This window comes from Microcaecilia unicolor, chromosome 1 (genome assembly GCF_901765095.1).
Source record: "Microcaecilia unicolor chromosome 1, aMicUni1.1, whole genome shotgun sequence".
In the NCBI taxonomy this organism is placed as follows: domain Eukaryota; kingdom Metazoa; phylum Chordata; class Amphibia; order Gymnophiona; family Siphonopidae; genus Microcaecilia; species Microcaecilia unicolor.
The window spans coordinates 442,242,671-442,267,851 of record NC_044031.1 but is presented as its reverse complement, the minus strand read 5'-3'; the positions used below and the strand labels follow the sequence as shown (position 1 = coordinate 442,267,851).

The window sequence follows — 25,181 nt, the reverse complement described above, 5'->3', positions numbered from 1 at the left end:
CCCTGTTTACTAAGTTGTTTTTATGGGCACCTATATGGTTAGCGTGCGCTAAAAATGCTAGCACACCTATAGCCCAGCTTAGTAAATGGGGCCCCTAAAGTTAGGTGCGTAACTGCAGACTTAAGCTAATATTCTATAACTAATTGGTGATATAGATTTCACGCTTAGCATGTCTCATCCTAGTGGTTAACTTTAGGCGACCTTTTGAGAATTACCCTTTCTGGTCTTACAGCCAGGCAGTCCTTAAATGCTTCTGTACACATTATGCTCCAGTTTAGGGCTCTTCTGCAGCCTGTGCTCAGATTTCACTTTTCTTTTTTTGTTTTTCGTTGGCTTTCCCAAATAGTTTTTAACCACAGCCTCTGCCCTGTCCTTAGGTTTAGTGGATCAAGTTAAAACCTGAGAGCTACATCTTTATCATTTTAATTTGACATTGAGACCGATAAAAATCCATTTTCTTGTTTTTTTCCCCCTTTTGTAGGCTAAAAAACATTATGAAGGAAATTGCTAAGAATTATAGAGACCAATTTCACAGGTAGGTGTGCCACTGAAATTTTATATAATACTAGTAAAAAAGGCCCGTTTCTCACACAAATGAAACGGGCACTAGCAAGGTTATCATGTAATGGCGATTATGTTTTTAAGGGAACCATTAGAAGAAATGTTCCGTCATAATAAGTAATAATTGGGAAGGGTGTATAATGAGTAATATGCTTCAGGGGTTTGAGATACGGATTGTTTTATCTACTTTTTTTTTTAAATCTTTTTTCATGATTTTTATTTATAGTATTTTTTTAAAAGATAAGGAGTATGCAAACTCCATCCATGTCTCTTCCCTTCCCTCCCCTCCATCCATGTATATCTCCTTCCTTGCTTCCCTCCCCTCCATCCATCCATATCCAACAACTCTCCATTCTCCCCTGCCCTCTCCTCCATCCATCCATGTCCAGCAATTCTCCTCTCTCCCCTGCTCCTTCCTGCCCTCAGCTATCCGATCGGCAGCCCTCCTCTCCGTTCCTCCTCCCCTTGCGCGTGTTTAACCCTTTTACTTTCAGGCGCAGCGACGGCAGTGAAACACAGCTTCTCCCTTCCCTCCCACAGTGTCCCGCCCTAACGGAAATAGGAAATGCATCTTCGCAGAAGGCGGGACACTATGTGAGGGAAGGGAGAAGCTGGAGGCGAGCCCACTGTGTTGTCCTCTTCACTGCCGTCGCTGCGCCTGAAAGTAAAAGGGTTAAACGCGCAAGGGGGGGGGGGGGAGGAACGGAGAGGAGGGCTGCCGATCGGATAGCTGAGGGCGGGAAGGAGCACAGGTACCGTCCAAGAGCTGCCTGGCTGCAGCGCCGCTGTGCCAGGCAGCCCTGCGTTTGGGGGTGCAGCAGCCAGGGTAAGGTCACGGTTGGGCTAGCCTCTTATATGGGGCACCTACGACTGTCCTCCCATCCCATCCATGTCCATCAATTCTCCTCTGCCCTGCCCTGCCTTTCCCTTCCTCCCTCTCTCCCCTCAATGTCCTGCGATTCTCTCCTGACATCATCTCGCTTCCAGCGTTCCCTTCCCCCTCATTGTTCGCCCTCTGATGTCATTATGTTTTGACATGATGGCATTGCCATGAGTGGGAATGGATGTTACGAACCCAGGCATCCAGAAGTAGAATGTTGGAGGTGCAAATTATTATTATGTAGGATGTGAAAATCAATAGGGCGCACAGTTTATTAGAAATGATTGATTCAGATACAGAGGTATCAGCATAAGATGTCAATTACCAGTATATTGTTAAATGCCAGTTTCACTTATCTGCCTCATTTGTAAAACACTATTCTCTGAGGAAAAGCAAGCTGCTTGTTCTCACATGTGGGTCGACGTCCGCGGCGGCCCAGGAATCGGAAGATTTTGCAAGCAAAATAAAACAAAGTTTTCTTTCCCGCCTGCCGCTCGAGCGTGGTTCCTTAAGTTCTTTTTTTCTCCGCGGTGAGGTGCGTTTCAGTTTTCTGCTCACTCCTCTCCCAGGCCCAGGAAGAACTTTGTTTTGGCTTTGGCTTTCATCTTGTTTTATTCTTTTACTTTTGTTTTTTTTTGGGGGGGGGGGGGGGGGGGAAATATATATATATATATATATATACGTACTTTCTTTTGCTTTTATTCCCCTTTTTAAGTTTCCTTTCTTTTTCGACGCAGCCGGCCTTTTGGCCGCGTGGTCGGGTTTGCCCCTTTTGTGCTCCTTTTTTTTTTTTTTTTTGTCACAATCGCGCCATTTGATTTTGCCGAAGCCGTTTTTCCTTCCATGTCATCGAAGACACCCAGCGGCTTCAAATGTTGTACTTGGTGCAACCGGACCATCTCAGGTACCGATACCCATGCCCTGTGTATTCAGTGCCTTGGGCCCGACCATATCCCAGCCGCTTGTAGTCTGTGTCTTCGTATGAAGAAACGGACTCGAGCGTCTCGAGAGGTCCAGCGAGAGAAGCATTTTGGGGCCTGGTCCAGTCCCTCGACATCGGTACCGAGGTCGGCGGCATCGACATCGAGAGCTAAGATAATGGCTGCTGAGAAACCAACTCGTGCTGGGAGCAGTGAGGCGTCAAGTGGGTCTCCACCTGCCTCGAGGCCTCCTGTTATGCAGGCCTCCCGGGACCGACCTTCGTCGGACCTGGACCCGTGAGGATTCCACATCCTCATCAGTACCGAAGAGTCTTGATGACTGGCGTCGAGTGAAGGCGAAGAAACACCGTCATCGTTCTCCTTCGACACACGGTACCGGGAGCTCCGAGGCATTGAGAGAATCAGCACCCGAGAAGAGTAGATGCCGAGAGGAGCGCTCCCCCTCGATACAGGAGGTGCCAATGTGGCGATCTCCTAGCAGCCCGGTACCTGCTCCCGAGCCTCCATGGATTCTGACACCGCCTGTTCCACCAGCCCCACATCCTTCTCCGTTGGCGGCTCTCAATGAGCGAATCCGGGCTTTGTTTCCAGAGCTTCTGGAGGGACTACTGGTAAAGTCAGCTTCGTTGTCGGGGGTGCTTATGTCTACTGTACCATCTGCTGCAGTGGTGTCTGGCCCTTCTCCTGTGGTGAGGTCTCCGACTGCGGTGCCGCCTGCGGCATCGGCATTAGCTGCCACCCAGGTCGACTCCCCTTTGACGTCGGTGGAGGGAGCTTCACCACAGTCAGATCGGGCGTCGACTTCTTGACATCGCCACAGAGGACATCGTTCCTCGGTGTCGAGGCAGGTCCAGTGTCGGAGTACCTTGACACAGGGTTGTATCCAACACTGAGCAGGAGCGCTCGTGGGAGTCATAGGAAGATCCCAGGTACTTCTCTTCTGATGAGTCCTTTGGGATTCCTTCTGACCCTTCCCCTCCTCTTGAAAGAAGACTATCTCCACCCGAGAGTCTGTCTTTTTCCTCTTTTGTCCGGGAAATGGCTACGGCTATTCCCTTCCCTGTGGAGGTTGAGGATGAGCCCAGGACTGAGATGCTCGAGGTTCTGGATTATTCTTCTCCACCTTAAAGAGGCTGTGACAGTCCCTCTGCATAAGGTACTGAAGGAAGTCCTTATGCGAAACTGGTCCGCCCCTCTTTCTGGCCCTGTGGTCCCCAAGAAAGCTTAATCCCAATATTGGATCCACGGTGAACCTGGATTACTACTACTACTACTACTATTTAGCATTTCTATAGCGCTACAAGGCATACGCAACGCTGCACAAACATAGAAGAAAGACAGTCCCTGCTCAAAGAGCTTACAATCTAATAGACAAAAAATAAATAAAGTAAGCAAATCAAATCAATTAATGTGAACGGGAAGGAAGAGAGGAGGGTAGGTGGAGGCGAGTGGTTACAAGTGGTTACGAGTCAAAAGCAATGTTAAAGAGGTGGGCTTTCAGTCTAGATTTAAAGGTGGCCAAGGATGGGGCAAATTGATGAGGTCCCAATTACCCCACAATTCCATGGTGGTGGATTCCGCTCTCAAGAGAACTAGGAGTACTAGAGACTATGCTTCAAGGCCCCCAGGCAGAAAAGCTAGGACTCAACTCTTTTGAGAGAAGGACGTACCAGGCCACTATGCTCGGCGCCAAGATCCAATCTTACCAGCTCTTCACGAGCGTGCGCTTGCGGGACTTGATACAACAACTGTTGGGCTTGGTGGATGCACTCCTTACGGAGCTGGCCGAGCCGTTTCGCCAGGTGGTCAGGCAGCAGAAGGCGTGTCGAAAGTTCCTGGCCAGGGGTACGTTTGACACTTTTGATGTAACATCCAGGATCGCTGCTTAGGGTATAGTGATGCGCAGACTCTCATGGCTGCATGTCTCTGATCTGGATCGTTCTGTCTAGCAGCGAATGGCGGATGTTCCTTGCCGGGGGGAGGGGGGATAATCTTTTTGGTGAAAAAATAGAGGATCTGGTTGATAAGATCAAGAAGCATAATGATGCTATGGATTCTCTCTCCCACTGGGCGCCTTCTGCTACAGCCTCCTCATCTAGAAGGTATTTTGGAGGGAATAGGAGTGCTCCCTATTCCTATCCTAGGCCTAGGTACACTCCTGCTTCTCGGCAGCCTGCCCAGGCTCAGCCCCAGCGTGCTCGTTCTCGTGTGTCTAAGGCCCACTCTGCTCCCCAGCAAAAGCAAGGGATGGGCTTTTGACTGGCTCCAGTTCAGCATAGCCTCAGTAAAAGTGTCCGTACCGGATGACTTGCCGGTAGGGGGGAGGTTGACGTTTTTTCACCAAATGTGGTCTCTCATAACCTCCGACCGGTGGGTTCTTCAAATAGTCTGGTTAGGATACACCCTCAATCTGGAATCCAAACCTCCAAATTGCCCACTGGGAGCTCATTCTTACAGCTCCCACCACAAGCAGATACTTGAAGAGGAACTCTCCGCCCTTCTAAAGGCCACTGCGGTCAAACCCATTCCACCAGGGGAAGAAGGGCTGGGATTCTATTCCAGGTACTTCCTTGTGCAAAAGAAAACAGGGGGAATGCGTCCCATCCTAGACCTAAGGGCCCTGAACAAAGTTCTAGTCCTAGAAAATTTCAGGATTGTTTTCCTGGGCACCCTTCTTCCAATGATTCAAGAGAACGATTGGCTATGCACTCTGGTCTTAAAGGATGCTTACACACACACACATCTCGATACTTCCAGCTCACAGGAGGTATCTTCGATTTCGGCTAAGAACACAGCACTTTCAGTACTGTGTACTGCCCTTTGGTCTAGCATCTGCGCCCAGAGTGTTCACAAAGTGCCTGGCAGTAGTCGCAGCGTCGCTATGCAGACTGGGAGTGCATGTGTGTTCCCTTATCTCGACGATTGGTTGGTGAAGAGCACCTCTGAGGCAGGCGCTCTACAGTCCAGTGCTAGAGCTACTGGGCTTCATGATCAATTACTCCAAGTCCCATCTCATCCCAGTACAAAAGTTGGAATTCATTGGAGCTCTGTTGAACACAAGGACAGCTCGAGCTTATCTTCCCGAGGGAAGGGCGGACAGCCTGGTGTCCATGGTTTGAGCGTCTCAACAGATCACGGCTCGGCAGATGTTGAGGCTTCTGTGGCGCATGGCTTCCACGGTTCATGTAACTCACATGGCATGTCTATACATGAGGTCTGCTCAATGGACTCTAGCTTCCCAGTGGTATCCAGCTGTGGGGAGTCTAGAGGATGTAATCCCAACTATCCACCAACTTTCAGAATTCCCTTCAGTGGTGGACGATTCAATCCAATTTGACCTTGGGATGTCCATTCCAAATTACTCAGCCACAAAAAGTGCTGACGACAGATGCATCCCTCCTTTGGTGGGGGGCTCACGTGGATGGGCTTCACACTCAAGGAACCTGGTCCTTTTAGGAAAAAGGCCTTCAGATCAATTTCCTGGAATTGCGAGCGATTTGGAATGCTCTAAAGGCTTTCAGAGACAGGCTGTCCAACCAAATCATTGATTCAGACAGACAAGTTGCCATGTATTACACAAACAAGCAGAGGGGCACCGAATCTCGCCCTCTGTGTCAGGAAGCCGTTCAGATGTGGCTTTGGGCATGCAGTCACGGCATGTTTCTCCAAGCCACTTACCTGGCAGGCGTAAACAACAGTCTGGCCGACAGATTGAGCAGGATAATGCAACCTCACGAGTGGTCTCTGAACAGGGACGTAGTCCGCAAGATCTTCCGAGCGTGGGGCACTCCCTCGGTGGATCTTTTTGCCATTCAGATCAATCACAAAGTCCCTCAGTTCTGTTCAAAGCTTCAGGCCCACGACAGACTAACGTCAGATGCCTTTCTCCTTCATTTGGGAACGGGCCTCCTGTATGCGTATCCTTCCATACCTCTTGTATGAAAGACTTTGCTGAAACTCAAACAAGACTGCAGAACCATGATTCTGATTGCTCCCTTCTGGCCACGTCAGATTTGGTTCCCTCTTCTTCTGGAGTTGTCCTCCGAAGAACCATGGAGATTGGAGTGTTTTCCAACCCTCATCACCCAGAACGAGGGGTCGCTTCTGCATCCCAACCTCCAGTCTCTGGCTCTCACGTCCTGGATGTTGAGAGCTTAGAATTTGCCTCCTTGGGTCTTTCAGAGGGTGTCTCCCGAGTCTTGCTTGCTTCCAGGAAAGATTCTACAAAGAGGTGTTACTCTTTCAAATGGAGGAGGTTTGCCGTTTGGTGTGACAGCAAGGCCCTAGACCCTCTTTCTTGTCCTACACAGACCCTGCCTGAATACCTTCTACACTTGTCAGAGTCTGGTCTCAAGACCAACTCTATAAGAGTTCATGAAAGTGCGATTAGGGCTTTTCATCGCTGTGTAGAGGGTAAGCCTATCTCTGGACAGCTTTTAGTTTGCTTCATGAGAGGTTTGCTTTTGTCAAAGCCCCCAGACAGACCTCCACCAGTGTCATGGGATCTCAACGTCATTCTCATCCAGCTGATGAAAGCTCCTTTTGAGCCACTGAATTCCTGCCATCTGAAGTACTTGACCTGGAAGGTCGTTTTCTTGGTAGCTGTTACTTCAGCTCGTAGAGTCAGTGAGCTTCAGGCCTTGGTAGTTCATTCACCTTACATTAAGTTCCATCATAACAGAGTAGTCCTCCGCATGCACCCTAAGTTCCTGCCGAAGGTGGTGTTGGAGTTCCATCTGAACCAGTCAATTGTCTTGCCAACTTTCTTTCCCCGTCCTCATACCCACCCTGGCGAAAGCAGTTTGCATACCGTAGACTGGAAGAGAGCATTGGCTTTTTACATGGAGCGGACACATCCCTTCAGGCAGTCCGCCCAGTTGTTACTTTCGATCCCAACAGGAGGGGAGTCACCATCAGAAAACGCACAATCTCCATTTGGCTAGCAGATTGCATTTTCTTTACTTATGCCCAAGCTGGGCTGACTCTAGAGGGCCATGTCAAGGCTCATAATGTTAGAGCCATGGCTGCGTCAGTGGCCCACTTAGTCAGCCTCTATTGAAGAGATTTGCAAGGCTGCAACATGGTCATCAGTCCATGTATCAGTCCATACATTTACATCTCACTACTGCCTTCAGCAGGATACCGGATGCGACAGTTGGTTTGGGCAGTCAGTGCTGCAGAATCTGTTCAGGGTTTAGAATCCAACTCCACCCGCCTAGATCCATTTTTGTTCTGTTCCAGGCTGCACTCCCAGTTAGTTGTTTATGGTTTCAGGTCAATCTATGTTATGTCCTCACCGTTTTGAGGCCCAATTGACCAATGTTCATTGTTTTGAGTGAGCCTGGGTGCTAGAGAGACCCCACATATGAGAACAAGCAGCCTGCTTGTCCTCAGTGAAAGCGAAGATGCATACCTGTAGCAGGTATTCTCTGAGGACAGCAGGCTGATTGTTCTCACAAACCCACCCTCCTCCCCTTTGGAGTTGTTGTTCTTTCTTTGTTTTATGCTTTTTGATTAAACTAAGGAACCACGCTCGCATGACGGGCGGGAAATCATTTACGCAAGCGCGGTCCGTGCTACTCGCGCGACGGATCTCTCTAAAAAGCTTTATTTTATTTTGCTTGCAAAATCTTCCGATTCCTGGGCTGCCGCAGACGTCGACCCACAGTAAGAACAATCAGCCTGCTGTCCTCAGAGAATACCTGTTACAGGTATGTATCTTTGCTTTATCACCTTAACTCTTCATATAGCACTCAAAATTGCATGTGCAGTTTAATTGCTTAAGCCAATTAGCACCAGTAATTGGGCACTAAATCAATTATTGGTGATAATTGGAATTTATTGCATGCACCTTTATAGTCTCTATTTTATAAAGATGTGCACATAAATTTTTCCGTGCTGATCCAAAAATGTGGCGAGCCCATGGGAGGGGCATTTCTAAGATTTACGCACAGTGTTATAGAATTCAGGGAATCAGCATGGGGATGTACAATTGGGTTCAGCTGGTGTAAATTCTCATGCCCCACTCCCAGCGCTATTGTATAAAGGATGCCCAACTTGGAGCACTGTGTATAGAATAACACTTAGAGTGCATTTATTTGGACACCATTTACAGAACTGAGCCTAAATGTGCATACCCCCTAATTCTAGAAAGATGTGTGCCCAAGTTGCTGACTAGCATGCAGACTTATTTGCACATCTTATAGAATAAGGTCAGTTGTGTACATAACTTAATAGATTAATTACATGCTAATTGGCTTTAACAACCAATTATTGGCTATAATTAGTATTAATTGGCAGTTATATGCATAACTGCTTTTAGTCAGTATTCTCTAAGTTATGCACTCAAATTCCAGAGTATGCAACTCCAAGGCGAGGCCTGGATTCTATATAGCGCGCCTAGAGATCTGTGCTGAAATCCAAGCATATTCTATAACATAGTAGATGATGGCAGAAAAAGACCTGCACGGTCCATCCAGTCTGCCCAACAAGAGAACTCATATGTGCTACTTTTTGTGTATACCCTACTTTGATTTGTACCTGTGCTCTTCAGGGCACAGACCGTATAAGTCTGGCCAGCACTATCTCCACCTCGCAACCACCAGCTCTGGCACAGACCGTATAAGTCTGCCCAGCACTATCCCCGCCTCCCAACCACCAGCCCCGCCTCCCACCACCGGCTCTGGCACAGACCGTATAAGTCTGTCCAGCACTATCCTTGCCTCCCAACCACCAGTCCCGCCTCCCACCACTTGCTCTGGCACAGACCGTATAAGTCTGCCCAGCACTATCCCCGCCTCCCAACCACCAGCCCCGCCTCCCGATCTCAACTAAGCTCCTGAGGATCCATTCCTTCTGCACAGGATTCCTTTATGCTTATTCCACGCATGTTTGAATTCCGTTACCGTTTTCATTTCTACCACCTCCACATTATGCATAACTTAATTGGCTTAAGCTAATCAGCATTGTTAACAGCTATCAAGCAATAATGAGCACTAATTGGCAATAATTAGAATTTACAAGCACAACTCACTAAGACCCCCCCACCCTTTTACTAAGACGTGCTCACGTTTTTAGCATGCGCTAAACGTTAGAGACGCCCATGCATTCCTATGGGTGTCTCTAATGTTTCGCGCACACCCAATTTTAGCACGCCAACTGCCAATTACCGGTATCCCATGCATGCTCAGGTCATGTGTGAGAACTAACACGCATGGGTGCCCGGTGTCAGCCACGACTTAGGGATCCCCACAAGCTGCACCAACAGTGCAACCAGGGCCATTTTACCTACTTATGGGGCCTTCACAAACTTGTGGGTGAGCCCTCCCCCTAGTCAAGCGTGCAGTTTCTATAGCCCCTGCCAGCTAAGCAGCTTCCCACTGAAAAAAAAAATGTGGCATACAAGTGCAGAGCAGGAGTCTAGGCAGCGGTGTTGATGGCTTTGCCATTTATACCCCTTCTAACATGGACTTTCTGTTTCTGAAGGGATGGAACCAGCAGACCCTAGACCAGCAGCTCTGTGCCTTTATACCACCTTTCTTTTGGCTGGAAGCAGCAGAGCTGGTGGCAGGTGGGTTTAAAAAAACTGCTGGACTGGGGGAAGAGAATGGAGGGTAGGTGCTGGATCAGGTGCAGAGATGCGAAGAGTGACCCATACAAGAGAGTTGGGTTTACAATCCCAGTGAATGAGGTTTTTCTTGCAGTGTGTTTGGGTATAAATTTAGCAGCATGATGAAGGGACTGAGGTCTGAGAGAGGGCTGCAGGCTACTCATTGACTTCAGGTGCACCTAAAATTGGATTTCTATATCATGGAGGACATGTTACATTTTTTAAACTGAATTATTTCAAGCACTTAGTAAATTAAACATACATCAATGCAAGCAATTCAGCTATATGTAAAGATCCTTCAAGAATCAGTGTCTAATAATTTAAAACTGATCAGATACAAGTCTGCTATAAAATCAACCACCTCAACACACATCAGATCCTGCAACATCTTCTAAAACCCTGTCTGATGTTATGACTAACTAAAATTGTGTTAGTTTTGATGCCACCTCACTGAGACCAGCACACTGCAGAACACTTTACACAAATTTGTGCAAAAACACGTTTCAGAACCTTACCGTACCGTAACAGCACTAACTCCCAGGACTCAAAGAGCAACAACCTTATTCATGAAAAGCAGCACTGTAAATATTTTATCTGCGCTGAAATACCAGTACACCACCCAGTGAGAAAACAGAAGAAACAGGACTGCTAGAAGACCTCTACACAGAAACTACATGCTAGCAGAATATCCCATCTTGGTCACATGTGTACAACACAGACAGACCCTCAGCAAATATGAAACAATGGACTAAAGAACAGTAATAAATATGTGAAAACAAAATAATGAACTGGAAACCTCAAGAAGTCAGACTCTTGTGCTTATTGTTGGCTGTGACAGTGATAAAGATATTCTGCCAATAGCCTGCATCGGGGCATTCCCTTTGCTGCATCCCATATTCTATGGTAAATCTACTATAAGGACTTCATAAACATTCAATCAATATTTCAATCGGCAGGGGTTATATTATTTCATCGAATTCCTTCAACAGTTACCCAGCCATTCAACATAGGCTATGTAGTATCTTCCCTATTGTCTTTATCATTGTATATAAATACACATAACACATTGTTAAATTCAAATGAAATCAATTTAGCTAATTTATTTAACGGACCTCAATAGCACAATGAATGCAGCAGCAGTGATTCATTTGTCAAGAGACCCGATTGCTCTCAACTCTTGACACGCCATTGGCTCTTCATAGGTCCACTCATAATTTCCCTTGATAATGTATGTTCATTCTTAAATACAATATTTAATGCTTTAGAATTACCAAACTAATTGAAATTAGCTTTTTAGTAGTTGTTTGTTAGAAGCTAACAGGACCAGTAGTAAACAAGACCACATGTGACATGTTTCGCAGAAGCTGCGTCAGGGTCATGTCCACTAGAAATAAGGAAAGATACTCAATATTAGAACTATAACAATGGAAGTATATCAAGTAATCAATCCATCTTGTTAATAAATAGAAACACTTACTATCAGAGACGCCATCTTCCAACATTTTTTGCTCTAAGATGGCGCCCAACTCCTTGAACTTTAAATAGTACTGCCCACAATTCCCACCAATCAAAAATGTTATCTTCCTAAACCTATCAAGTCCCAGTTGCAAAATACATCAAAGGAGAGATCCCCAATCTAATTGATTATTGGGACCTCAAGGAACTGAAGTGTTCAAATATTCTATGGTGCAGGTTTCCTGTTACTGCATAAGTGGGATGAGCAAAGAGAAGGCCATGGCACCAGTCAGAGGCAGCCCACATTGATCACTGCTGCTGCCGGCAGTCAACACAAGTTTGGAGGACAGCAGGGGGAGGTTGGGAGAGATTGATTCTGGACCTGGGGTGGGAAGAGATGAAGGGACCTGGCTTGGGGTTAAATTTACCAATGGGCAACTGGGTGGTTAGGCCCCCTTTTATGCATCTTTTTGCTGGTTGGTGAAAGTGTCCCTGGCTGCTCTACTGCTGGGGCCCAAGCCGAAAGTGGTTAAGCCCAGCCTCATCCATGGCTATGCCCTTGAAATGCAAGCAACTAGATTATAGATTTGCCCCACACATGACTAAGGGATGCACTTGAAAAATGAAATAAAATTTACAATTTGTCTTTTTTCTATGATAGAAAACTCAAATCTGTCAAATGTATGTGAATAATAGAAATATCCAAAAATGAGAAAGTAAATAGATGTATACACAGAAGAACAAAAGCCCTTGTAGACTTGAAAACACACAGAAAACAGCGAAGGTGACTCAAAAATAAAATATGTTGACGATGCTCCTGGAGTCTAAAAGTGCAATAAGTGAAAAGCCTGTGCAGGGGGCATGCCCAGAATCTGCCCTGCATTTAGCTCACAGGGCACACAGTTAATGCACAACCACCATGTTATATGCCTGGACTGAAAGCGTGAACCCTCTGCACTGTAAACTGAGGCATGTAACATGGTGGTCATGCGACAACATGGCAGCTATCTGTTGTGGCACAACCCATCTGTGCCCCCACTCCCCATTTTCCCAATTCATATCCTGACTCTTTGATTGCCCTGAAAAAGACAGGTAGAAATCAAGGTAAGGTATACACAAAAAAGTGTCACATTTCTTGGGCAGACTGGATGGACCGTGCAGGTCTTTTTCTGCCATTCAAAACTCTGCTGCACGTCTTATCTTCCGCCTGAACCGGTACACCCATATCACCCCTCTCCTCAAGTCACTTCACTGGCTTCCGATCAGGTACCGCATACAGTTTAAGCTTCTCCTTTTAACCTACAAATGTACTCAATCTACAGCCCCTCCCTACCTCTCTACCCTCATCTCCCCTTACACTCCTACCCGTAACCTCCGCTCTCAAGATAAATCCCTCCTGTTGGTACCCTTCTCCACCACCGCCAACTCCAGGCTCCGCCCTTTCTGCCTCGCCTCACCCCATGCCTGGAACAAACTCCCTGAGCCCATACACCAGGCCCCCACCCTGCCCATCTTCAAAGCCTTGCTAAAAGCCCACCTCTTCAATGTCGCCTTCGGCACCTAACCACCATACCTCTATTCAGGAAATCTGGCCTGCCCCTACTTGACATTTCGACCATTAGATTGTAAGCTCCTTGGAGCAGAGACTGTCCTTTTCTTAATCTGTACAGCGCTGCGTAACCCTTGTAACGCTCTAGAAATGTTAAGTAGTAGTAGTAGTAGTAATGTTACTATTTTACTATGTTACTCAATCCCAACATCCTCACTCAACTCTGACCCCCCCCCCCTACGATCAAGCATTCCCCCCCCCCCCCCCCCCCAGGGACTTACCTAGAAGACAACATTGGAGAACAGTGGTCCCAGGCAACAGCAATCCTTGAATGCTGCTTAACAGTAGTATCGTGATACTACCACTAGGGGTCATTAGTGCTATTTGGGATTATGTCACTGACATAGGTGGAGGATCGCTGCCTCCTGTGACTCCTAGGTAAGGGCCCCGGGGGGGGGGGGGGGGGGGAGGAGGTCAGACACTCTGGGAGGGTAGTGTTTCGGGGCTGGAGATTTCTGTTGGTGGTGGATTGGGCTGTCAGGGTCTGAAAGGAGGGGAGTTCAAGGTAGCACTGCTGCTGGGTGACTAGTGATAGTATTACCAGACTGTCAGTTGTACATCTGTTCTTACTGCTTGCTCTTGAGTTAGGAGTAAGTTGAACTGTGCTATCAGCAGTTATGACAGCTAGTTCACAGTACTCACCCATGCACTAGCTGTCACAGATGTTCACACCTCCACCCAACCATCTCCCACCCACCCCTGATAGGTCAAATTGACACATTTACAATTGAAAGATACCAGGAACAAATGTATAGTCTTGGTTATCCTTTCTATGAAACCATCTCAATGAAATGATATTTTGTGCACTCTGAACAGCCAAAAGTGTTGAGCTGCAGCATTATGAAACACATTTGTCAGAGCAAGACGTGATACATTTTTATCAGTGTTACATTTTTCTGCTTGTCTTTCAAAATGTTCCAGGACCTTTTTAAGTTAAAAATAAATTGAAATGTTTCATGGTCTACTAGCATGACCATAAATGATAATTGGTATTTCAGAAGCTTAAATTTACCAGTCATGAGCTATTTGCAATTGTAAAAGCTAATGATACTGAAAGTAGTAGCCAGTGTGACTGGCTGTTTTAATTTGGGTTATTGAGGCAAGAAATTGAACCCAGTCAGAGAAACCTTTCTTCTTTAAGTAATCACAGGAAAATACTGATTTTAATAAGAATTTGGAAAGCATGCATTTTAAAAGGTTTTTATGTAATTATGTAATAGTTTTTTTTAGGGTCCTTTCTATCTTGGAAATGTGTAACATGTGCCTTATTTTTCAGGGACTTTCAGTTTGGGCATATGCATGGAAGTGACTATATTAACAGCTTATTGATGGAGTAAGTAATGTGGCACCTTTTTTGAAAATAAAGGGAAACTAGAATTGTCAGTTTTCATTAACATTGTTTAGTGCATTATTTTACCACTTGTTGAAGGCATTCCTATTGTTATTTTGCTCTTGCTGCCATCATTCATGCAGACTTGTTCTTTATCATTCGTTTAATACAAGGCTCCTTCGTAAGGCAGAATTATTAGAATATTGTATAATAATCTATATAAATAAATCCCACCTCGAACGTTCTGAAGCTCACTGCAAGGCACTGAAGCACTGCACTCCTGTAGTCTTGGTAGGCTAGGGTATCAGGACCAGTCACCCTCAGTCAGAGACCCGCCCTCAGCCACGCCCCATCTGTACATAAAACGCTACCTCAACATTCTGAGGACAAAAGCTCCTGAAGCCAACTGCACACTCCCTCAAGGGTTCGTTAGTTCATGGTGGTGAAGCCATGAAACTCACCATGTCTGTGTTCCCCGCCCTCGCGTCAAACGTGATGACATCAAGGGCGCAATACAGCCGGCCAGCAACACACCCGCCCCCAACCACACACATGTCACTCCCTCCATCCCTCCCACTTTGACGCCCGTCACGCCCCTAAGAACCATTTACTCACTCCCTCCGATTCCAACACACCCCCTCCGCGACCCTCTGCACACCACCCTTTCCTCCGAAAACCCTCCCCCGAACCCTTCGCCTACCTCTCCTAACGACGAACAACTTCTCTTCTCGCCTGCGGGGCGTGCCTTCATGAAGGAGTATCTGTCATCTCTGCGTGCGTCTGTGTCGTCTCTGTGCGTGCGTCTGACGTCAGACGCAAGCACAGACACATCAACAGGTGCTCCTTCAACAAGGAACGCCCCGCAGCCCTGAAAAGAAGTTCAGCTCCGTCACACTCAGCACACGCACGCTGAGGCTTCGGGCCAGCTTCTCCGGAGGTAAAGCTGCTCTCCACAGAGTCGCGCCGGGGGGGGGGCAGCCAGTAACGCCAACGGAGGAGGTTGTAATCGGAGGAAGGGAGAGTCTACAACTCCGTCGGAGGGCCGTCTGCAACTCGGGAGACACGAAGGAACGGAGGGGACCCTTGCTAGCGCCTGTTTCATTCCGTTTCGAAATGGGCCTTCTTTACTAGTTGTATAATAAAATCAGTCTATAGCTCCTTAAAGTTGAAAGCAGACAAATATTAATCAGGTAGTCCAAGCTGTGCACTATTGATTAAATTGGATCATTCGGTGATTATGGTTTGAATACAACTCTGTTCCTTTTTCACCAACTGAAGAAGGAGAGGAAGGATTTAAAATATCAGTATTAGCTAAAATATTTTTAAAGTAAATCAGTTGAAGGTTAAAACATGCAAAATTAAGATCCCCTTTTTTGTTCTGAGACGACATTGATGTTTAAAGCTTAAAGGGCTCTTTGTTTTACATAATGAAAGCATCAATATGAATTTAGAAAAATAGGGATTGAAGCCGTCTTAAACCTATGGAAGTATTTCATGGATGCATTTAACAAAGGAATAGTGAACTATGAAAGGATCTTAATGAAAGATATTAGAACATAAGCACCACCATTCTGGGAAAAGACCAAGGGTCCATCAAGCCCAGCATCCTGTCTCTGACAGTGGCCAATCCAGTCCTTAAGAACCCAGCAAAACCCCCAAAACAAAAGAAAAATTTAAATTAATAATGTTCAATGGACTTTTCCTTCAGGAATCTGTCCAAACCCCCTTTAAACTCAGCAAGGCCAACTTTTTAACTATATTAATATATTTTTTTTTATATTTATTGACAGATGGGTATATGATCAATATCTTTTTGTGTTCTTCATATTGATTTCTTTATTCTTTATTTAGACATTTATTTCTTGTTTTCTTGCAAGTTCACCCAAGGTGAGGTACCAAACAGAAACAAAACATTACAAAGGACAGATACAGAAACATAATATTAAAAAAAAATGTGTTTTGTCTGGCCAATAAAACAATATAATAGATTTTTAGATGTCCAAAAGTTGATTTATCAATAAAATGGAGCCCTTTCAAGATCTAAATTGAGACCTGTAGGTGATGTAGCTATTAAAGAAGATATCCATTACTGTTCACGCTGCAATAACTTATCAATATCTACACCTTATAGGGAGAGCTTCTACCCAGGAAATCTAGACAGCCCAACTTGACATTTCGTTCTTTAGATTGTAAGCTCCTTTGAGCAGGGACAGTCCTTCTTTGTTTATTTTGTACAGCGCTGCATAACCCTAGTAGCGCTCTAGAAATGTTAAGTAGTAGTAGTAGAGCTTGAGGAACGTAAACCTTTTATCCCATTCTAGATATCAAAAAAAAAACTGAACCACTGTTTGAGTTTTGCAGTTGATGGAAACTCTATGCTCTGCGATAGTGCTGGTTCAGCGAGGCAAATTTTTGACTCTGCTGGACCTCAAGGAAATATATTTCCACATTCTAATTTGGACTCTGCACCAGCAATTCGCCATTCTTAGTCAACAATTCCAACAACATGTGATGCCATTCGGTTTGGCCACAACTGCATGAACATTTTTTTTTTTTTAACAATAATTCTTTATTGAGGTATTGTATTTGTTACAACTCAAGTCAGTACAGACAGAAATCATACAAATCCCTTACCATATAACATCATAAATGTTTCAAGTCTAGCCATAACATTAACATAGGCATACATATTATTTCTTGTAATATTTAAACGTTTTATGAGTATTCCCCTTTCCCAAAACCAACCCCCCCCCCCCTTCTCCCTGTGTTTCATCCTCGAGGAATATCTAGCCTCCATATCTATTCCAAAAATCTGATCACTGGAGCCCAAATTTGCTCCCACTTTGCTAGAGTTTTTTGTTCCATAGCCATTAATTTTTCCATATTGCTTATATACCATATTAGATGATACCATTGTTGCATGGAGGGACACCTTGTCTGTTTCCACATCCTTGCTATCAGCAACCTGGCTGCATTAATGCATTGTTTTGCCAACTGCGCACCCGGGGCCCTTAGTCCTGTGAGAGGCTTATTAAACAAATAAATTGCTGGGTCCCAGGGGATTTGTCTTTCCACCCAGACCTGTATTCTCCCCCGCACCGATTTCCAAAAAGCTGTTATTTTTCTGCAAGACCACCAGATGTGTCCCACTGTGCTCCTCTGCCCACATCCCCTCCAACATAAATTGGAGGTATTCGGGAACATATGGTGTAACCTCTCCGGGGTCAAATACCAGCGATACAAAACCTTTGTACAATTCTCTTGAATATTGACTGCTCGAGAGCAAGAGACCGAGGCCCTTTCCATTTGTTGCCATGTTTCAGGGGTATAAGTTACTTTTAATTCTTTTTCCCATCTACTTCGATGTTTACTACTTGGCACTAGTGAGTCTCTCAAATAAACATACAATTTAGAAATCAGCCCCTTTGTCTTTTCAGTTTCTACACATAATTGCTCCAAAAAGGTAACTTCTCCCCTTAATTTATCTCTCCGACCAGATGTCTGGAGAAAATGAATAATCTCATTATATGCGTAACAGTCTTGTTGGGGTAGATCATATTCATTTGCTAATTCTTCAAATGTGATGAAACGATCCTCCTTCATTAGCTGCCCCCACCATATCAATCTATTTTTCCGCCATTTGATAAAGGGGGAAAGAGAGCAGCCAGGAGGGAACGTAGCATTATATGCTATAGGTGTCAGTCTTGAGTCATGAAATCCCTTTACTCTCTCTAATTTATCCCAACATGTAAAGGTGTATTGAATGATGGGGTTAAGAGGCTTAGGGAGGTGTCTATTTCTAGGGGCTAACCACAGCAACTGTCCCAACTTCAGTGGGCTATGAATCATAAATTGCTCCATCCCAATCCAGAGTTTATGATCTGACTCATGAAACCATTCAATTGCAGCTTTCGCTTGGGCAGCTCTATGATATAAGCCCAAATGTGGTACCCCTAAACCTCCCCTTCCCTTCCTAGCCATATATAATACCGATCTGGAAAACCGGGGCCTACGACCTTGCCAAATAAATTGTTGAAGTTTAACTTGAAGTGACTGTAGCATACCTTCATCAGTTGGCAAGGGTATAGATTGAAACAGATACAGTACTCGGGGGAGAATATTCATCTTAACCGTTGCCATTCTCCCAAACCATGATAAATGCATTGGATCCCATCTTTCCAAATCTGCCCGAAGTTCTTTTATGAGTGGCAAATAGTTAGCTGCACTCATATCTTCTAATTTACGAGTAATTGTCACTCCTAGATAATGTATCCCCTGAGAAACCCATTTAAATGGATAAAGCTGTTGACAAGCCTAGTATTCTACCTCCTCCATCCCTACCGCCATTGCCTCAGTCTTTGTGAGGTTTATTTTAAACCCGAAACTTGGCTATAACTCTCTATCTCAGCAAAGACCGCCTGCATAGATGTTAAGGGGGAGGTTAACGTTAGTAAAACATCATCTGCAAAAAGAGCAACTTTTGATTCCCATTTGCCAGCTTTCACCCCCTGTATACCCGGATTAGATCTAATATTGTGGGCTAAAGGCTCCATAACCAGGGCGAATAACAGGGGGGAAAGAGGACAGCCCTGACGAGTACCTCTAGATAGCTCAAAAAAGGAGGAAAAGTTGCCATTAATCTTGACACATGCCTTAGGCGTGGTATACAATTCTCGAATCAAGCTTTGGAACATAGGCCCAAATCCGAACCTTTGTAGAACTTCATGTAGAAATGACCAATGCACTCTATCAAAAGCTTTCTCAGCATCAATACTGAGCAAGCAACATGAGGTTCGGTGTTTATTGGTCAGATGTAGGACATCTAACGTCCTCCTTATGTTATCAGAGGCCTGTCTACCCATTATGAAACCTACTTGGTCAGAGTGTATCAAGGTTGGTAACACTGCCACCAACCTAGTTGCCATTACCTTATCCAAAATACGAACATCAACATTTAATATGGAGATTGGGCGATAAGAAGCACATTCAGTTACCTCTTTATTAGGTTTGGGAATAACTGCCAACCAAGCATCTTTCATAGTAGAAGGTAAATTCCCTCCCTCCCTTACCGAGTTAAGTACCTCAGTCAAGACAGGTGCAAGGTGAGGGGCAAATGCCTTATAAAATTCTCCTGTGTATCCATCTAAACCTGGAGATTTCCCTGTCTTCAAGGTCTTAATAGCCTTGAGTACTTCCTCAGCTTCAATCGGTGCTTCCAGCTTATTTCGATGGTCCGCTCTCAAAGGTGAGAGATCCAGACCCTCCAGATAAGTCTGTATACTAGTAAGTGATATGGATGGGTCTCTAGAGTATAAATCAGCATAAAATTCCCTAAATCTATTCCCAATGTCTTGAGACTTGGAAAGGATTTTACCCTCCTTGTCTTTGATACGAAATACATTTCTATCCCTCCTAAGTTTACGTAACTTAAGCGCCAATTGGCGACTAATTTTATTTTTCTCTCTATAGGCCTTCAGCTGGAGTTTTTTGTTAATAAAATCAAGATCTTTGGTCAGCAGCATATCTAATTGCAGCCGTGCCTCTTGAAGAGATCTGTAGATCCTCGAGGACCCCGTCCATTTATGTTGGACCTCTAACTCCGCAATCCGACCCCTCCAGTACCGTTTCAGAGCATCATTCTTTCGCTTAAGGCGACCTGCTACTGTCATAAAATGACCTCGTGATACAGCTTTCAGAGCTTCCCATACCACGGCAATAGAGGGACCCGAGTGCAAATTAAAGCTTAAATATTCTTTAAGTACCTTCACATAATTTGTACAAATGTTTTCGTCTCTAAGTAAAGTATTATTTAAGGTCCACCTTTTGTATAGAACCTCATCACTAATCAGTGATATCTGTGCTTCACAAGGAGCATGGTCGGACACAGTAATGCTCCCTATTTGTGTACTTCTCACTTGGCTACCCATTAGTTTATCCACAAAAAGAAAATCAATGCGAGAGTAAGAAGCATGCACTGGGGAGTAGAAGGAGTAATCACGATCAAGGGGATGACCATCTCGCCAGGCGTCAAAAAGTCCCAGTTCCGCTACACAAGATGCCAGTTGCTCAGCTAACACTCTATCTGCTCGAACAACCGGTCCTGAACGGTCCAAATCTGGGTTCATAGTGGCGTTAAAATCTCCCCCTAAAATAAGCTGACCCCCCAATCAAGGTTCTAACGCTCTTCTTCAGCGTTTTAAAAAAAGAGGCTTGGCCCGTATTGGGCCCATAAATAGAACCCCATGTATATCCCTTAGTTTCCAACACTCCCTGAATCAAAAGAAATCTTCCAGCTGTGTCTCTCTTGATTTGCTGGATTTGTATTGGTACATTATCATGAAAAAATAGCGCCACTCCCCGCTTCTTACTATTCGCAATGTCAGAGGCAAAATAGATTTTTGAGTAACCAATCGGACGAAACAGATGTTCATGTGCACGTTTTAAATGTGTCTCTTGCAGCATGACCACCTGTGGTCTTAATCTAGCTAATTCTTGGTATATAAGCTGTCATTTTCTTGGAACATTTAAGCCCTTCACATTCCATGTAAGTATCTTAAATCAGCCATTATCCATCATCTATAGGTATAAAGAAAGCATTGATCAAGATATTCCACCTTATTTTCATTTGAAATTTCCTCCAGTTAAAACACAGAAGAGAGATGTTATTCCCCCCCCCCCCCCCCCCCCCCTCAACCCCAACCCTATTTTCCATGTGGAGGAGAAGGAGAACTCCCCTTCTATCCATCCACATTAAACTCCCAACAAAATCAACCGCCTCTCCTATAGCCTATCTTCCCATTCTCCCTTCCAGCCCCAAGTAACTTCCCTCCAGATTCATACAGATACCTCTCTGCATTCAAGTCTCTGGTTAAGATAATCTTTCCAAGATTAAACCATCAAAAAAAAAAAAAAAAAAATTGTCTCAGTTCAAGTTACTGTTCTTGTCTTTGCCGCACGTGAGCTTCTGGCCTTATTGAAGACTTGCTTCCATTGGTGGACTTTATCCTGCACTTTGTTCGCCGCTGCAGACTCGTCTGCTTCTGTTTCCATCAGACCCGCCAGCTGTAGCAGCTGCTTTGCCTCCGCTTCGGTCCGCATTGGATGTGATTTGCCCGAGATAGCAAAGCACAGTGCAAATGGAAAGGCCCATCTGTATTTGATGTTATGTTTATTCAAGGCTGCTAGTACTGGTTTCATCTCTCTACGCCGTTGCAGTGTACGGGTAGACAAATCTTGATATACTGTTATCAAATTATCATGGTATTTCAGTTCTTTCCGTTGGCGTGCCAGAGCAATTAAGTTTTCTTTTTCAGAAAATTTCCAGAATCGCACGATTATATCCCTCGGTTTATTATTCTGGGGATTACCCAGAGCTCTATGCGCTCTTTCAATTTCTGGTATAGGAGTGTCAGGCTGTGCCTCTAGCATATATCCACAAATCTCTTGCACAATTTTCAAGACCTCTCCCCTTCTGGCACGCCACGAAAACGCAAATTCTTGCGTCTACTTCGATTTTCAATATCAAGCAGCTTATATTGTAGCTCAGTTATTTGTGTTTCATATTCTTCATCACGTTGGCGCAATTGTTGTACAACTTCCACGTGGTCATCCATCCGTGTTTCCAGGTCTTCAATGCGAGTACCCACTTCCTTTAACTCGCCCCGTAGATTATCAATCCGCTCCACGATGTCTGCTTTCATATGAGCAAGATCCTTTCGTAAATCCAAGAGCAGACGCGCGGAGTGTGATTTTCGAGCCCCACCACTCTCATCATCCGATCTCCCCGATTCATACTCGGAGGCCTCTTCGAGTTGCGGGGACACATGGCGCGAAGACACTTTTGATGTGCGTTGGCTGCTACACGCCCCACTTTTCGTCTCTAAGCTCTTCATTTTTTGCGACATCTCACCTTCTCACTCTTCAATCGTCTCTTACTCAAACAGAGAGGTATAAATTGTGTCTCATTTAACGCTAATGTTAGCTTTTTTAGCTGGATTTATCGGGAGCACCGAGATCAGGCTTCCATCGAGGTCGGTGACGTCACCGGAAGTCTGCATGAACATTTTTTAAGATTATGCTTCTGTTGACACCCTACATCAGACGAGGAGTCAGATTGCATCTTTTTCTGGGTGATTGGTTAATCACATCTGTCTCCTAGGACAGTTTGCAGGCAACCCCCACTGTTTTGGAGTTCTTCCAGTCTCTAAGCTGGGTAGTTTACTTTTGAACAGCAAGCTTATCCCCTTGCAGACTCCAGAATACCTAGGAATTCTGTTCAAAATGAAACAGGGAAATATGTTTCTATCAAATCACAGACAGTTGAAACGTCACATACAAATCTGGCTCCTCTTAAAGCAAGTAGTCTCATACCTGGGATTACTCTGATTCTCAGCTCCATGGTGGCAACGTTAAGAGGTAGTCCAATGGATGAGAGGTCATGTGAGTCTTCAGGAATTGCTCCTCAGTTGCTGACCTGCCTTTTCAAAGGACTTATGAACATTACCTCCATTGGATTCTTCTGGCCAGGCGTAGTCTGGAATGTTGGTTGAAGTCCACAAATCTTCTAAGGTGTTCTGTTTCCAATAATGCACTTGGAAGTAATCACCATGTATGCCAGTCTGTCTGGTTGGTGGAAAGGGGACATATTTTCAAGAGTCATGTGTTTCAAGGCAAATAGTTGAAAATGGAAGCCTCATCAGTATATAATCTGGAACTGACAGCAATTCAAATTTCTCTGCTAGTGTTTTCCCCTCAGCTCAGAGGGCATTCAGTCAACATATTTTGACAGTGCTGTTATTCGTATTTAGGCAATATACAATGTGCTTATAAATGAACAAACAGGGAAGGATTTGTAGCCTTCACTTTTACTGTGGAATCATGCCTCCTCTTGTGCAATAGCACCCAGTCAGTCTATCAGCTGCACATATTGTGGGACCATAGAATATTGAAGTGGACTTACTTATCATATATTCCATAGAACTATCCAACACAGAATTTCAGCTCCTTGTGAATTGCTGGGGATGGCCAATCTTGGATTTAATCACAATAAGGAAACTCACAAAGGTGATCCACTTTTTCAGTGGTCACAGGGAACAGGGACACAGGGTTTGGATGCACTAATACAATGCAGGCCACAGGACTCCCATATGTATTTCCTCCGTGGCCCGTACTAGCTTATGTCTTACATTGCATCACATCCAGGCCTTTGCTCCTGGTGGCTGAGGGCTGGCAACAGAGATCAACATATGCAGATCAGGTCTGTTGCATCAAGGTCTGATACTACTAGAGGAGTTGTTTCCCTTTGGTCTTAACAGTCTGGTTCTTGAGAACTCAATATTTAGACACAAAGAATTACACTGCTTCAGGTGTGAAAGCACTCAGCATCCACAAGAATCTGGAGAACATTCGAAAGCTGGTGTTCTGATAGAGCTCTCCTTTCTAATTCATGAAAGCCTTCTGGGGCTCATGTAATTATTAGAAGACTGTGAACAATTGAGGGCATATTAGGGGCTAGTATTATGGAGATTGACTGTTACTCTTTTTCTTCTAAGCAGAGTCAGCTGGACTTCCACATGCAGTCTGAAAACCATAGGCTAGCATGATCAAGGATAAAGGAATACCCCCTTTTTAATCTACTAAATTTTAATTTACAAAGTGCAATTTAGGGAGTGTTATTTTTCCAGAGAAATTTAAATAGTAAGTTGTCCAGCCTTTTATTGAAACGTCTGTGAAAGAAACTGGTATCATCAATGATATATAATTGACTTTAGGCACCAGCATCACTTCTTTTTTAATTAATTTCTTACATGCTGCCTACAGGCCCGAAAGTTACAGATAGACACTTAGAAGGTAATTCTGTAAATAGATGCCTTTTTAAAGGCAATGCCTAGTTGGAGCCTACTCCATCAAGAAAAATAGATGCCTACTTTTCTTTACAGAATAGAAGCTTAACTTCAAATTTGCGCCTGTATTTTAGGCATGACCATCAGCTATAGAATGAGTGTAAATGTTAACTCCTAAATTGTTATAATCTATCCGCCTGATTAAATAGCCCAGTTAAACAGCCTTAAGCTGGCTAAGTTCTAATATTCAGTGCGAGATAGTCAGCTGTCTCGGCTGAATATTTGCACTTAGTGGCTAGCCTGGTCACCGGCTATGTTGTGCCAATATTCATCGTCTGACTGGCTAAATTTAGCAGCCAGATAGACTCGCATAAATAGCAGGTCTATATTTGGCCAGTATAACTTGATATGTGGATGCATAAATGGATAGAATACCAGCATGTACATGCATTTTTGCCACTTAAATCTAGGCATCTCCTTATTGAATTACTCCATCTCATGGAGCCACATTATATGCTTTCACAGATAGCATGGATGCACCTATGTTATTTGCCAAAGCATGTAACACAGGCCCTAGCTCTATTAAAAAAAACAAATAAGTAAAAACTAAACCTGAACGTCTCACAGCAGCACAACACAAACACTCCTGGCATATAACTTTGTTGATTGCCCCCCCCTCCAATAGGCAATCCGTCTAACAGACCCTCTCTAATAGAAACCCCTCACCAGGAACCTCCATGAGTAAGCCCCCCCCCCACCCCCACCCATTGTGCAGACCACTCAACAGGACCCAATCCATAAATAAGACTGTTCTGAGTAGGAGACCTCCTCATCAAAATTTCTGAGCCCCCACCCCCACCCCCTTCCTGACTGTCCAAGGGTATCTGTGGTAGCCTAGTGCATAGGGCATGAGTAATTCCCCTCTGCTTCCACTCTGTAACCTCTCCGGGCTCA

General features: G+C 44.8%; 1 protein-coding gene across 1 annotated transcript in view; it reads left to right on the top strand.

Annotated features, from left to right (window-relative positions):
• The window catches only part of TMX3 (thioredoxin related transmembrane protein 3), a 214,564-nt gene that overhangs the window by 152,206 nt on the left and 37,177 nt on the right, over positions 1-25,181 (top strand). The window contains exons 12-13 of the mRNA XM_030212643.1: positions 482-535; positions 14,332-14,388. Of these exons, the coding sequence (XP_030068503.1) occupies positions 482-535; positions 14,332-14,388 (111 nt within the window). The remainder of the gene's footprint in view (positions 1-481; positions 536-14,331; positions 14,389-25,181) is intronic.